General features: G+C 32.4%; 1 protein-coding gene across 6 annotated transcripts in view; it reads right to left on the reverse strand.

The window, feature by feature from the left end:
- Positions 1–5,553: 5,553 nt before the first annotated feature.
- LOC148239323 (diacylglycerol kinase theta) overlaps positions 5,554–16,886 on the reverse strand; it is a 53,723-nt gene continuing 42,390 nt past the window's right edge. Inside the window, exons 6-18 of one of the 6 annotated variants that reach the window (XM_088188479.1) lie at positions 15,924–16,097; positions 12,613–12,789; positions 12,286–12,541; positions 11,366–11,577; positions 10,949–11,296; positions 10,365–10,539; positions 10,140–10,288; positions 9,902–10,072; positions 9,696–9,834; positions 9,463–9,624; positions 9,172–9,328; positions 8,984–9,091; positions 5,554–6,141 (exon numbers count right to left, since the gene is read on the reverse strand). In XM_088188479.1, the coding sequence (XP_088044605.1) occupies positions 6,040–6,141; positions 8,984–9,091; positions 9,172–9,328; positions 9,463–9,624; positions 9,696–9,834; positions 9,902–10,072; positions 10,140–10,288; positions 10,365–10,539; positions 10,949–11,296; positions 11,366–11,577; positions 12,286–12,541; positions 12,613–12,789; positions 15,924–16,097 (2,330 nt within the window). In that variant the 3' untranslated portion in view covers positions 5,554–6,039. Of the gene's footprint in view, positions 6,142–6,359; positions 6,585–6,960; positions 7,205–8,983; positions 9,092–9,171; positions 9,329–9,462; positions 9,625–9,695; positions 9,835–9,901; positions 10,073–10,139; positions 10,289–10,364; positions 10,540–10,948; positions 11,297–11,365; positions 11,578–12,285; positions 12,542–12,612; positions 12,790–15,923; positions 16,098–16,886 lie in introns of those variants that run through there. The other 5 variants (XM_088188487.1, XM_088188495.1, XM_088188503.1 and 2 more) reach the window with 5 other exon arrangements.

Here is a 16,886-nt window from a genome sequence, read left to right on the forward strand (position 1 = left end):
AAACGTAATTTAAAATCATATCTTCATATGAAAGATTGCTTTGAGAAATATCATACGATGGACAAATATATAAAAATGTAAGTAATTGTAATGTACATACATACAAAAATATATTTAGTGTTAAACGTCGTAAATTATTAATACGGCCGTGCACTACAGCTGGAAATTTTCTAAAAAAACAAAATCTATTAATTTTTTTTCGAAAATGTATCCATGGTATATTATGACGACATATAAAATAAATATACACTGTGTCATTTTTATTGTCATTTACAAAAAAACAGTATTTTTCCCTTCCAAGCCAGGGTTGTCACATTACAGGATATAATTATAAAATATATATAATAAAAAAATTATAAGTCAATTTAATGCAGACGACTAAAAAAACATAATGTCATGGTTGTCACATAAGTTTTAGAAAAAAATATTGTAAAAAATAAAATTGATAAAAACCATTGTTAACATATATATAAAAATATTAAGCCAGGGTTGTCCCATAGCTTGTAAAAATAAAACTATATAAAAATGTAAAAAAATATACTTAAAAAATTGTGAAGTATAAAATAACGTCAAGCGGGAGTTGCAATTGATATTGTTTATTCTCGTTAATAAAAGAACAACCCTGAAAAGCGACTTTCATTGAACGTCAAACAAAGCTTTGATTCGGATATCTGCAATATCGATATTACTTGCAATTTATTTTATCCAATTTTTTTTTATTATCAAGAGATGTCACTATGTGTTAAATATTTTACGTCACACGAAACACTTGATATTAGCTAGTAAAATGAGTACAAAGTGAAGCGCGTTAACACTTCATGGCCGGCCTCATGCGCTCAGATGTATAGAGCGAGTTAACACGCTTAACTCTTTCACCGCAATGTCTGTGAAAGGGATATGGCTGTAAAAACCGAATAATATATTAAAAACATGTAAAATAAATTAGCGAAATTTAATAATATAAGTGTTAAAATAAATAATTAAAAAACACTAATACCAAAAAGTAGTTATTTTTTTCGATAATTTCCTATAAATACAATATAAAATAATAAAAAATAAATAAATAACAAATAATTATGGAAAAATACGTGAAATTAACTCAATCCCACGTGTATGTATACTAACAAATGTGTTTAAATTTATTCACTACTCAAAGGGTTAAAACCTTTTTGACAATATTGTCAAATGAAATCTTTAGAAGTGCGAAAAAATTAAATACTGCTACCTTTATTGTCTTGTAAATTGTTGACTGGCAGTACGAATCAAACGTACAATATTAAAGTACAGCATTAGCTTAAAATTACTTCTACATTAAGTGAAGCAGTGCTCTCATTAGTTTTTAAGCAGTGAAGGGCTGAAACCCCATTGTAAATCAGTGTAGCTGCAGACATTTGTAAAAAATTAAGGGCAATTGATGTTATGGTAGTTACCATTTCATGTTACAATCTGAAGTGTAGTCTATTTAATATTGTAAGCTAATACTAGATTTTAATAGTGTTGGTGTCTTTGCATTTTTCTCTGTACAAAAAAGGGCAAGGTTGAGAGGTTTTTGCTCAGAAGTCTAAATTTTAAAATAATATAACCAATAGCTTATTATTAATGTAATTATGTGATTCTCTGTAACTCAAAAAATAACTTTTTTAATTTTCATATGAGATAATTCATGGTTTTATAGCTTGTGGTAAATCTTTAATCATAAATAAGTAATAGTCGACTTAACCATCAAGGGGAATATAAATTTTCATAGTGAAGATTTACATTTTAATGGATTAATTTCGTAATCGATTAGAACTCTAACATGTATCAACTATTATTGTTAGTATGAAAAAGTTGAATGGTAAAGGTATAACGATTTTTACTTACCTTTATCTTAAACACATAGATGATACTTATTCCGCTGCAATCGTATAAAAATATGAATATTTTATTAGTCGTCAGTCTTATCAAGATACTTACTGACATAATTATGTAATAGATATTGTTTCTAATTTTATTGTGGCGTATAAAATCCATAGTATAGTAGTCACATTTACTTATTGTTGATTAAAATTAAAATCTTTATATTACGTTTTTATATAATCATCCTAAAAAACGGCAACTGTTATGAAACGGATAGAACAAATATTTTATATTTTTATAACTGATAAATTTTATGAATCACAAGTGCAACTTTTATATAGTAGTAGAGTAGGTATAATGTGTCAGCGTAAAGGACTGCGAAATTTAGCTGGCCAGCATCTCACTTTCCCCTGATTGGTATTGGCTATATTATTTTCAGTTTTAAGCGGTGGTTATTAAAGCAATTTCGTTATTTTCTATAAGACTTTTATTTTGTAAGTTTATGTGACCATTTTTTATTATATTATAAGTAACTGTAATAAGCTGCATCATTTTTTTTCTTATCATTCTCGTTCATGTCATAATGTTTAAAAAGTTCTGCGTTGCGATAACTGATGTTTGACGAATTGACAATTTTACAATTACAGTAGACCCCCCAATAACAAGGTAAATTTGCTATTTGGGTACGTGTAGTTAGGGGACTATAAAATACTCATACGCGTGTGGTGAGACATCCTCTCTTTGGCCTGCTCACACATAAAGTAACGAGCATCTAAATAGCACGTCCCCAATTTACCGTGTTATTGGGGGGTCTATTGTATATATATTTTTCTTATTAACTAATATAAATAAGTTACTTTTATGGCAGTTATATATAGTGAGACATTTACATTTTTACCAATCTGAATATTTATCTTATACTGAAAAAAAAATTATATTATGTATTAAATAATATGAACATGTTTGGACTTGCAAAGTGAGGATTTAGCATCAGTAGCTACATCATTAACAAAGTAAATGCTTTAAAAACATTTTTTCTGGATTTTTTTACGACTTTTTATATTTGAAAATCTGGTCACTATTTACCTATTTTTAATGACACCCGTCAAATTGACGGGTTTATGTCCGTAAACATAGTATTATTAAAATATAATTTATATAAAATTAAAGGAATGTATGATATTTTTATATAGTATATTTATAGGGAAGCGATGAGGATTCCATTCCGTCTATTGGGCTAATTTTGGTCAGCCACATGTTGTGATTCTCTGCTCTAAGTGTATTCCACTAAAAAGTGCCGATTTTTAGTGGAATAGTGTACAAGTGGACTTGTGATTGTGAGTGAGAATTCTGTGTATATTTTATTAGCTTGTTTAACATATTCAATACGGCAATAACATGTTTACAGTGATAAATGGACTTAGGTGTCGTGTTCTCTGTATTGAATGTGTTAATAAACAACTCGTGTATAAAGTTGTCTTAATGTGTAGTTTGGATAAAAGGTGCACTCAAACAGCAACACATATGAATGGTTAAAATAAAATGATTATGTCGTTTGGAAGTCTAACTAGTCATGATATGGCCAAGTTATAAGGACAGTGTTTGGAATTTCTATAACAATTTAAAGGTTTTAATTTTAAATGAAAGATGAAGGATGGTGGTCATGGAAGAAAAACATTTTATTCATTACATTTAATCTATTTAATATTTTTATATATCTTTTTTACGCTAAATAATATATTTTAATAAACATTTACATACAATAATAAGATATATTTTATAATTGTTATTAAATTTAATTGTAATCATTCTGAAAGAACGTAAAGAGAAATAATTATTTTTGTACGTTTAAGCGGGTTTAAACCCATTGGCATCTGAAAGTGAGCGTGTGCCGTACGGCGACCGTCGGCGTTCGCCGCAGTCTGACTGCCGCCGTCGTCCTATAAACCGCTGCTCTAAAATCACGTCCAATTGCGACTTATCACAACGCAAAATAATAAACCTTAGACACAAATAAAGTGGCGCAAGTGGACGTCATTTTTGTTGTGCGTTGAAACGGACCGAACGCCGACGACCGCAAACAAACATGCCACACGCTCACAAATGAAACTTTTCACACTTAAACTAGAAATATTATGAATGGGGTGACGCGACATAATGATCCGTGCAAGGGGTGTCAGCCCCTTGAGCCCGCACGGTCGCCGTCCCCGTGTGCAGCGACCGCACTCCTCGTGCAAAACCCGCTCCGCTTTCCCCGCAGTCATCGCGACATTTTCAACGTCGCGCACGTCTGCGACGAAAATAACGACGGGGACGCCATTGAGATGAGACGGAATGAGGCGAACGATACGATGACACAGCTGCACGGGTGCACTGGGAGAGTTGTTACAGTCTCCCAGACCACGCGTGCATCCTGCCTGCCTGTCTTTTTTTTAAAAACAAAGTAGCGAATCGAATCAACTAGACAGGCAAAGACAGATTAGTTCGAAGTCGAGACTCCGACTAAAACAAAATCAAAAAATGCAACTATCGTCTTTGCTCTAATCGCAAGCATGTCGACGTCTCACATCTACCTGCAACCAGATGCCAAGACCCTAATATGTGAACACTTAGTAACTTGATAATGCGTCAACTTTATATATAAAATTAAGAAATCAACTCGAACGCATTATATATTAGTTCGCTACGCAAGTCCGTCTTGTTTTTATTTTAAATTAAGTTTTACATAATTAGAAATAACGTCAATGACTTTCGAGTGATATAAACGTCTATTATCAGGACTAACTAATTAATGCCACAATTATAAAAAATACTACTGAAAACATTAATTGAATTAAATTTTAGTGGCAAATTTTGTCATCTCATAGATTTAAATAATATATTTCTAACGATGTTAACTTGGTTTATAATAACGAGTAGGACTGAACTTGCGCTGCGATCTAATAGAAGAACGTCCGTTCTGCAGAAAATCATTACGGGTATCCGATCATCTAACCACAACGGAGTGTTCACACGTGTTCTACAAAAACTGTATTCAAATACATAAACTATATATAATATATATAATAAATTAAAAGACTAGATTTCTCTGAAGCGATTGCCTCTGAATCCAAAACAGATTCCTAGAGCCGAGCGCTATCGGAGAGCTTCTACGGACTTTAGCCATAGGACCTCCCAATTGCCTTTGGTAAAATACCATACTTTATCGTAATATGTTCAACATTACAGTTTACATTTTTTCTTCATAATACATACACAAGTTTATAATCCTATAAATGTACTTATACACGTATCTATAGTACAAATAAGCGTAACATTATCGACTCGCACGATTCGGATCAAACCACTCGAGACGCTCACAGCGCTGTCGTCGAATAATCATTGCAAGTGCGACAATATTTATATAAACAAGTATAACTACAATCTTTTTTTTAAATACAATAAATAATTGAAATTTGATGTTACAGATATAAGTTCAACATTGCACGCGAGTAACCAACGTAAGCTACTGAGATCTCGTGTCGGGAGACACCTTGCACGCTCCCATTTCCCATGCAATTTGTAAAAATAATAAATAAATAAATAATCCTTATTTCTTCTAACTTCTTCACGTCTGACTAGACATTTCGTAAAATATATATATTATATATATGTATATATATATATAAAAAAAAATAATGACGTCGTTTAGTACACTTTCACTTTGTGCTTCAGTTTTTTTTTTCAGGGTGTCACAATTTGAAATGCAATAAAACGAGCGGCTGATCCAACTTGCTCGCCAGAGCTGATCCGACTTGCTCCGTTGTGACAAACATTTGCGATAACCACTCTATAAAACAACACTCCTCGTGCCTTGGCACTCTTCGTAAATACAAATCTCATACACGTTCCACGATCAACGACCGATAGGAGCGAATGTCAAGGTATTTTATATGAGCCCTGCAAGCCGAAGCCTACAATAAGATTGATATTCGTTCGAATCTCACGTTAGATCGTTGCCATCTAATACATACATACATACATACATATATATATACTGATATATATAAAAACAATTGTCCGATTCACTGGCACTGGAGTATACGGAACGTTATTTAAAATTGTGCGCTATGATGCTCGCGTCGTCGAAACGCCGATTTATTATCATGATGCAACGCAGTAGAGTGGCCCAGGTTAAATCAATCGCTCGCTATACCAGATTCAGAAGTCCTCGGTATCGGGATGGGGCGAGAGTGCGCCCCCCATCGAGGGCTCTGTGTTGCGTCTCTTCATTTTGCTTTTTAACTTCTTCAACATGGTGGCCTGGAGAGGGAGGCGGAATGGGAAACAAAAAAAGTCACATTTAACATCACATGGCAATCGCGGACTTTAGACACATTTTTGGAATGATTCATATCATAAAATTAGCTTTAATTAAACAGTATACAATATATAGTAATAATAATAATATAAATTAATTAAACTCTAGCAACAATACTGTTAATGTGAAATGCTTAAACAATATAATATAATAATAATTTTGATGAAAGCAAAAAAGAATATTAAAGTACATAAATAGATACGCATGCCAATAATGCCAAATGGTGTAATGTGACCAGGAGACAGGTAAAGAGGTGATAGAAAAAGTTCAAGATTAACGGAATAAGGGATGACAGGGGAGGGGGCTAGTCGCGTGCCTCCTGCCCCTCCGCCAGCTGCGGCTCTGTCATTCGCCGTTTGGCCTTTATTTTCTTGAGCATTGTTGCCTGTTTCCCCATAAAAACGAACATCATTAAGAGCTTGTCATTTATATAATATAATATATAACAAATATTAATATCTGAAACGAATTATAGTAAAAAATCTACATAATAGACAACATCAAACAATAGTTCAAGCATAAACATCTCAAGTTATTTTTATGTAATATAATAATATATCAAAAGCGTTTGCCTTTAATCGTATATATTCAATAATTTTATTTTCTTCGGAATCGCTGAAAAGTATAGTTTGAAGTCGAAATATATATATAAGTAATTTCGGGCAGGGGGCACACGCACAACACGCAATTCAAATAATAGTAATAAAAAAAAACAAGGATCGAAAAAGGAACTAAAGGACACCAAGCCAAATAAACAAGTCTTGACCCATGCTTAGTACATAACACTATTTTTTTTATATCGTAATCGCTTAGAGCGCACAATTAAAAATAATAAAACTATATAAATATAACATTTTATAAATGCATCTAGTTTTTCAATTATAATCTATTTTTTTAACAAGAGCTAAACATTCAGAAGACCAATGTTGTAGAGTATTATTCGGTTTATGTTAAATTAATTATCGTTAATGTGAGTACACATTAAGTCTTCTTCAGCATTGTAGCCTGTTCATAAATAAAAAAAAATACTTTAGTAACTTTTAAATTATTCAACTAATATCTAAATCTAAAAATTACACGTCAGCTAAGAAAATGATTTTATGAGAAATGATTTATTTTTAAACAATATTGTTTATTGGCTCCGTATCATTGAGGGTAATGTTTGTGATTTATGCTTCTACTATATTAAAATTATATTTAATTAATATTATACTATTTCCGATATATCTGGGCAATATCATTTATGTACCCATAAAAAAATGTGGCTAAAACCATTGATTAGAAATAGTGTCAGGTAAAATAATGATATATGACAGAGTACAGCTCTTTTATAGTATAGGACTACAAGTATAAATAGGCAGTAAAGCATATCTTTTATTTATGAAGGTACTTCTATATTTTGAATGCCAATTAATAATTTATATGACTTTCTGTAATTTAATCCCTATTTATTACTCAAGCATGCTTTGTGTTAAAGTGACTGTATAGTCCATAGCCTAATAAGAGACTTGAAGTAAATCAATCACACAACTTTGGGGTAGAATTTTGAACAAATGTTAAGAGCAATTAATTACTTTAGAGATTGATAATCATATAAATCTATATTTGATGTATTAATTTAAAAAATATAGAAAAAACAGTAAAATAATTGTTCAATAAAACGAATTGTTTGTGCATTACTGTTGGACAGATTAGGTGCAAGCGAGCATTGCTCAGAACAGTGGACAACTTATGAAAAAATCCGAAGATTATTTTACATAAATGCACAAACAATTTGTTTTATGGAACAAAGTCTTTATTTAAATGCACATATCTCTCAAAATAATTTCCTATTAAATAGCACACATAAAGAAATAGTGATGATATCAAGAAAAATATTGGTTTACGAATTAAACATAGTGATTTAACTAATAAAGCTCATGTTAACACATTCACTGCTAACTTAATGTTTCAGGTGTAGATGTAAGGGCCAAGGCCAAAGTAGCACTTCAAAAAATCAGTCTAAATCAGTGACACAATGCACAATCTAGCTCGATTTAATTAAATTATTCATCAGAGAGATAAGGAAAATCTAGGAAAACATAATCGTTCAAAATTATTATTTTATAATAATCACTATTTCTGGTCTCCTCAGACACGACAGAAATTGAAAAACACAAAGGTCTATATGGGATTCGAACCTAAGTCTTTCAGGTGAGTCACCGAGTTAGGAAGAGAGTTAATCAATCCGTAGTGAAAGAGCTGGGTATCGTCGACATAATTTTACAGTTCTTTTGATTGGAAAGTAACAATATGGAGAGAGTTGGCTAATAAATTTATTTATAACTACAAGTAAATCTTTTGTTAAGCTGTGAATCCTATGTTTCTTCAGTATATAATTATCTTTTTCAATATAGATTCATAAAAACTTTTGCTGTATTTTTTAATGATTTTTATATATATTTTAAAATTAGAATCAGTTTCAGACAAATAAAACGATCGGCATTGTATAGCACTCAATTTTATATTATAATAATAACGTCTTTATTTGTCCACCACTACATAATTTCTTATAATAAACATAAAACATGCACAAAATATTATTGCATATTCATAACAATCTGTTCTATAAAAAGATTGCATGCAGGTGAATTAATTATTTGATTGAATTTATCAATTAGAGTTCAATTTGACTTATAAAAATTATTGTCATGCAATTTAATTGAAGCATCTTATTAATATTATTATAAAATGGATATGATTGTAATATTTAAATTCATGCAAGTTTTATGTTTAAAAATTTACCTTCAGAGCTGATTTTAGTACGACTACTTCGCCGGGAGACTGCACCCACGGTTCTCCGTCCACTTGGACTGGAATATCCGATTTAAGGTGAATTTTTATGTGTCCTCCCTTGAATCATTACATAAAAATATATTTCATAAGAAATTTGAACATCGGTAATATGTTTCCTATAATAAAGAACACGGTACTTGAGCAATTCGCATGGCTGATCGAAGGCCTGACTGTATTTGGCCAAGATGAACAACGCCCGTGACGCCGACCACTTCCAGCATGCCGTCCCAGTGATTTGGCTTGCTGAAATGGTCCTCCTTCTCTGGACCCCATGGATTAGCTCCCGATCCCCAGCTAATTGGTAAAAATATCATACATATAGAATCAGATGACATTCAAAAAATTTACCGTTGTTAAATAAAACATAAATAATCTGTTTAATTAAACTATTATTTGGAACATAAAAATTACATGTATAGAAAATATACCTGAGAATGTTTAGAATGATGATGCCCTCAACCGGCGGTAGTTCCACGTGTCTTCCATCTACTTCCAGCCTCAGTTCTCGTTGCAAATCTCTGCACATCTTTCCACAACGACCCACTATCTTCCGTAATCCCATTTTTACGTAAACTCCTTTATTTCGTAACCTAAAAAATCAATTAAAAATTATATATTATTATTCATACACCTCAAAAATAACAATTTATTAATAACATACCTGCTGTTGAATTTATTGGGATTTTCTTCTCGTGCGTTGTGGAAATCCAAGCAAAGATCGGCGTCGATACCAATTCCGAAGTAATTATTCATAACGAATATTTGCGAATTATCTTCGCTCTGAGAGCCAGCAGTGACGGCTGTAAAATTATTACAATATTTAAAAGATAGCTCAGTCTCAATCTTAAATATTAAAGGTCTATATACTTGGCAGCTGTTTGGGCAGCTCTTGGTCAGGTTTATCCTCAGGATGGAAGACGACAGTCCAACGATCTAATCTAATCTCCTCGGCTTCTATTACATCTCTAAGCAACGACAGTGGATCCTCGCCGCCTGTGTAACCAGGACCCCACCGTAACACGCGTGCTAAGTCGTTGCCTAATTTTTTTTAATAAATAACTCGTTAATATTCATATTAGTATAACTTATATCTGAATTTTCATACCTGTTCCTAGAGGTACAATGGCACACGGCGGACTAGAGCATTCACTATCTTGTCCGACATTATCTAAACACTGGAGGACCCAACCAATGGTTCCGTCACCACCGCATACTAGAATTTTATAATCCTTGATGTGTCGGAACACGTAGAGTCTGTAATAAATGACAATTTTTGATATATGTACATAGATGAATGTGATTAAAAATAATGATAATATACGATTCATACCCTGGTAATGGTCCTCCGTTGTCTAAATCGAATACTTGATACGGATTGAGTAGCTTTCTGAATGACGATATTAATTCCAAACCTTGACAACCACCTGACTTAACGTTAACAAATACAAGTAAAGGCTTAACACCCGTTGGCACCATTGATGGTTCAATGCTTGGTAATAATAACACTGAAATAGATAAATTCGATGATTAGGATCAATTAAATAGAGCAAAAGTTCAAAGGCAGCGTTCACAAATTCAAATTAAATAATGGGTTGATAATAAATAATAAATAGAAATACATTTCTGATAAAATCAATATATTGAAAAATGTCGAGATGACAACCAGTGGCATCATAGAAGACCGAACTCATTTAATCAATTGTTTTTATTTGTCTGAGTTTGATGTAACTTTATAGGAAAGTATGTATTTTAAGTAAATATAATATTAACATAAAGTGATTTTTAAAAGACAATGAGAAATAAGTCGGTTTTAAAATATTAGAGTAAAGAAAAGACATGCGTGATATTGATTTTTGATGTTACATGTATTATTTTGTGGTTGCTGCCATTTTATACATATTTTTTATTACGCACCTAATAATTGTTTGTCCTCTGGTCGCGCCTCTCTTAACGCAAGTAACGCTTTCACAGCTCGACCCGCATCATCATAAGTAATAACCATTGATCCATATTCATAATAAATTGGTCCAATTGACGAAAATCTGTTTTCTTTGGTGAGGAAATCCATGAGTATATTTTCATAATTGCGCTCCGAAAGACCTGGAGGTAGATTGCCGACGAAGAGCGCCAAACGGGTACCGTGCGGGTCTCTCGCTGGCTGCACACAAAATCGCATCAGCTCAGCCTGTCGGATGCTCTCGCGACCTAACCGTTTGAAGATTTCCCAAGGCCGTTCGTCTGGTGCCAACACTCGTTCAGTTACTAAAAACCGATCGATATTTTATCGCAATTCATAAATTACTTGCACGTGTAATATAAAGCTTAGTTTACCTCCTTTGTCTAATAGCATCTCTGAACACCTATAATCGTCGGTCTGGGTCGGTGGTCCCAGACCAAATTTTTTCAACGCATCTTCTATGATATCCGCTACTGTGGTGTTTCCGTCCACGGGTACAACCGCGCATGTTTCTGTAGTCTCCGCTCCTCCAAGTGCTACCCTTCCAGGGTAAACGCGGACTACACCTTCTAAGTTTTCTTTATCTCTGTTAAGATTTTAACATAAAACGGTATAGTTAAACCTGTATTATTAAATCAAATATAAATTAAACCAATATCACAAAAGAGTTTGTCAAGTTGTGTTAAATACTAGATTAAATAATTCCAGTAAAGTAAGAATACTTTCATATTCAATCATATTATTTTATTTTTTCTATAACTATAGAGCTAGTTAACCAGTATTGAATGAGTTAAATGATGTTGATTATAAAAATCACTTTATTCTGAAAATAAACTAATATTTTTAAGAAAATAGACATAATAATAAATAATAATCATAATACCGGTAAGGATAGCTCTGATATTTTTAAAACAGACTAACCATAGAGCAATATGCGAGATCATTTATTTATTTATTAATGCTATTGAACAAAAAGCTCCCTGCAATTCTGATTTGGGGCCCAGAATTTAAAATTTCGGCACTGAATCTTGAACTGATCTTAGTCAATGAGACCAAATCAGCTCAATATCATACAAATATATTGTATATGGCAAGTTAAACTTTCATGGATTTTAATCTATTGATTGTTCATTATTCATTATTGATGAAAATTGCAAGGTTGGAAAAGAAGAATGTGATGTGAAGTTACGTTTATATTTATAGTATATGTACTTTTATCTGAGCTAGAATGTCATTGAGAATTATTTAAACTCTTTTATGGCTTTAGATTTATACAGATTGATAATAATAATACCTAAACCGAAGGAAAACAGCTGGCCTCTTGTTGTCCCGTCGCGTCAGACGTTGCAACGGTGATGGATCTTGTAGCGGGGGTTCATCCTGATGAAGTGCATCAGTGAGCCGATAGCCAGCAGACCGTCTATCGGCTAGATGGAAAGTAGCAAGTGCCGCCCGTAAACACACTTCGACACTCGCCGTACGCGACAACGACACCGTGCGAAATATGCGTCTCCTCAGAGATTGATTTCCGTCGTACACTTTTATCACCTCTGAAGAGATAAACATACTTGTAAGTATGACTGACCGTTTGATTCATTAGATAGATTTATAATTTACGTACCTTCGTCTCGGTCTTCCTTTTCCCTACTTTTATGGTCACCTTTGTGGTGACCTTCTTCATGTTGGCGCGGCGAAGGAGACTGATCGGGAGTCGTGCCGCCTCCTGCAGGGCCACCACTGCCACTCGCACTACCCCCAGGTCCTCCGCCGCTGCTAAATTCCTCGCTGATACTTCTCGCTGAGGAATTAAAACGAATCAATAGAGAAACGTTCGCTCATATCATAAAAGTTCTTACTCCGACTTTCATTTTATGATTTTATCTCTAATAATCAAGACAACTATTATTTTTTATTTCATCATTTTTTATTTAGTTTAGTTTTTTATTTATATATAATATACACATTTTAGCATTTTATGTATTATATATTAATCTTCTAAAGAAAAACAAAACGAAAACGATTATATATTTTATTGCGTGCACTATTTTTATATTATTTTAGATAATTTTTTTATCTATGTTAAGGTAATCTCTTATTTAAAATTTTGATTAATTTATTTGATATTTTTCATCATAGATTTTACCTTAACATAGAAATTATTTTACTACTTCAAAACATTTCCAAACATACACTTATCCGAGTATTTAAGAGATTACTTATCATAAAGAAGGTGTTATTCATATAACTAACACTTAGGCACATGAAAATAGAAAACAGCCGCTTGGATACCATTTTTCATCAATGTTTAAACACGCACAATATAATAATATAACAAACATAGAAATTGCTGTAAGGGATTCCATTTGAGCTTTTTTAAAGAAAAAACTCATGCAAACTAGATATAAATTTTAAAAGTTTTTTCAATGACCATAGATAAATTGAATTTATACATATTAAGTAAAAACTAAAACATACAGGCAGTCATCTACAATCTTTTATTGATAATCAACGTTATACTATTAAGCAGAATAACATCATTTTTCAATTTAAATTAATTTATTTAGGTAATGTTCATTCAGATTTATTTTCATATGTGCCGTCTAAAATCAATAATAAAGAATTAGTATTTTAAATTATTTTTTATTTCAATTTTAATTTTCTATGTCTGAAAATGAAGCTAAAGACTTAAACTTGTCTTATTCTGATAAAACGAAAATATAAATCAATCAATTAAACGCTGGCTTAGTTGGTTGTTATTATTCGAGAACAATTTAAATGAGCAATATATAAAATAATTGTTCCATAATACGATTTTTTTGTGCATTAGTTAAATAAGACGTGAGCAAGCATTGGTCAGAACAGTGAATACCTTTCTGCAACGAATCCTTTTCCGAATAAAAACTCATTCGAAGAATGCACAAACGATTCGTTTTATGGTACAAAGTATTTATTTAAATGCACATATCTCCTAAAATAATTCCCTGTTAAATAGCACTCTTATTATTTGTCTGAATTTGAAATAACAACTCTTGGAGCACGTCTACATTTAAATTTGTATGAATGTTTAAGTAATAGTATTTTTGCTCTATATTTCTCCATGTAACAAATAGATATGTTTCATATTGATTCTAGACTTTTTCCTATGTATCCTGAATGACTTGTACAACACTTGATAACAACTGATTGAGAAGTAGTGGTTTACCTGTGTATATAGTATGTATATATTCATCAATTTATCTGTATTATTTAATCATTACGCAATGTTTGACTTACCAATCGATAATTGTATTTACATGTCAATTGTCTAAATTCAGTTTGGTTGATGTTCAAATTTAATTATTCACGTTTTATTTCCGTTTAGTTTATAAATATCTCACTTAAAACATATTCACATGCTCATAATTATTATGAATACAACCAGAATGACACAACATTAACAAAAACGTGATTAACATGCATAGAAAACACCAAAGGCATTCGTCGTTAGCACACTTTGCGGATAATCATGATTGTGAGGTGACATTGCTGTCGTTTAGCTTGCGTTTCATGAAAATAATGATTCGTTTATATTATAAATATATTAACCATCTGTTAAATATAATATTTAGAGGCAATCGATTTACTACAACATCCTGTGATCTGCGCTATAAGCGATGGTGGCGATTCCAACCAATGACAAAATGGAAGAATCAAGCAGAAAAAGCACAAAAAAAGCTAATAATAATTGCGGGCATTCAGTGATCGACACACAACTCCATTTTTTTAATCTCCAACCTCGTTTTAGACTCACCACCAATAAAGCAATAGCTAACAATCACTCTTTTTTCCCAAATATAATATGCTAACTTTCATAAGCTCATGTTATATCACAACATTGACGACATTGCAAACGGGATACATAAAGGTGAGGCGTGAATATTGCTACAAAAATGAATGTGAGTATCTCCTTGTTTTTATATATGTTTTTAATTAAGCTTTATTACTATTAAACTAGTTCATGCTCAGCTATGTCTTCATTTTGATTCCAATTATATTGTATTCTTCAGCATTTGATTATATAATAGATGATATTTTCTATTGAATTATTTCCATCTAGCAGCATATTTATGCATGCGTTTTGGATGCACTGCTCGTGGTATTATAAAGTTGACCATGAGAGAAGCATTCATCTCGCAATTTAATTCATGTCATATGAGTGATTGGGAATTAAAGCAGCGAGTAGATCCTAGCTCTAGCACTTGAATGCGCTTTCTCAAACAACCTTGCTATATTGCAGTTTAAAAAATCTTCAGCAGCATTATAAGACTACCAACCTTTTAGAAGGTTATTTTGTGATTTGGTTATCAGCTAGAATTCAAGAAATTTAAGAACTTATCTATATAGTAGTTGACATTTTCTTTGTCTATTATTTTGGCAATTGAGTAAAATGAATGTGTTGCATCTGGCATCATATTTTGTTTGACTTTTAAATTAATGGGCGCAAATATTGCAGGTAAAATTTATTATGTTTAGAAAGCCTATCATCACGTGGAATGGCTGCTGAACGATTTTTGGTCCACCGTATTGCTTATAAACAACCATGTTTAGCTTGTTTTTATTATATATGTATGTATATTAGATTATACATATTCGACTGATGGCTTTGAACCAAAATTTAATATTTTCGTCCATGTTACTATATAATTCAATCTGAAACATTATTTCCTGCTCATTTAAAAAATACGGAAAGTTAACGGAGATATTCATATTCATTTGTGCCTCACCATTTATCATATGAACATATACAATACAACATTTATCATAGACTATGAAGGAAACTTGTGAAGGAAGATTCGGGGGTGTGTTATTATAAAATATATATAAAAAAGAATGATTATTGGCTCGTTGATTTATAGCAGTGAGGAGTGTATCACGGGAGATTGGAGGTTGTACCTCTCGAATATGGGGGCGAATATTGGCAGTGGGGGGCGCAGGCCCGGGGCAGCATTCGACGTAGGACTGCGGGCAGCGCGAAGCGGACCCACAAAGGCCGCACGTCGGGCACACTGCGTCCACATTCTCTTCCACCACCCCTTACACCCCATCGCGACAGCGAGCGCAGCTCCGCTGTAACACGTGGCCTACATGTCATATCCCGCGCCCCCCTTCTATTTTGCGTATCTTCTTAACTACTTCTTTATTTTATTTTTCATATATGTACGTATATAAATAAGCCTAAGCATTGTGTTTTAACTATTAAACTATAAATTTGATCATATCCTTTTGGCGTCCTATTGTTGGATAAGTATGCACTTTCTGTTGTCAAACAAGTATATAATTATCCAATGACACGGGAGGCTCTGCTATTCATATATGAAGACCCCACGGCAAAAACATGTTGACTGGTGTTAAAAGTATCCATTAAATTTTCTTAACGTAAGTTCCAATAAATAGTATGTCAACTGCGGCGCACTAAACATGTAGAGCAAAATTGATAATATAAAAGAATGTACTAACTGCGTGTCGTTAGATATCAAATTCGTTCAAGTCATTAGTGACATAAGTATGTTAAAAAGCGGCAATTTTTGGACGATAGATGAGATATGTTCTCAGGATGGATCCAAATAAAGCTCCGAAAAATTGCAAGAATGGCAGTCTGCATAAAAAATACAACATGGAACATATTGGATAAAGTGAAAGCAATGCATAAAAACGATGAAGGTCGTTAATTGGAGAAAACTATTCGAGGATAGAAGTGGATGGTGTCACGCGGTCAAGAGAAAAGTTTCATATACATATATTATATTGTAGATTTAATCTGTTTTTATTTTGAATCCTTATTGAAGGTTATGTTTATTCTGAAAAAATATTTATGAATATACTAGGAACTTAAACACTGGACTTATGTGATTTTGA

Source organism: Plectrocnemia conspersa, unplaced genomic scaffold (genome assembly GCF_051122295.1).
Source record: "Plectrocnemia conspersa isolate PC_06_02 unplaced genomic scaffold, ASM5112229v1 ptg000001l, whole genome shotgun sequence".
In the NCBI taxonomy this organism is placed as follows: Eukaryota; Metazoa; Arthropoda; class Insecta; order Trichoptera; family Polycentropodidae; genus Plectrocnemia; species Plectrocnemia conspersa.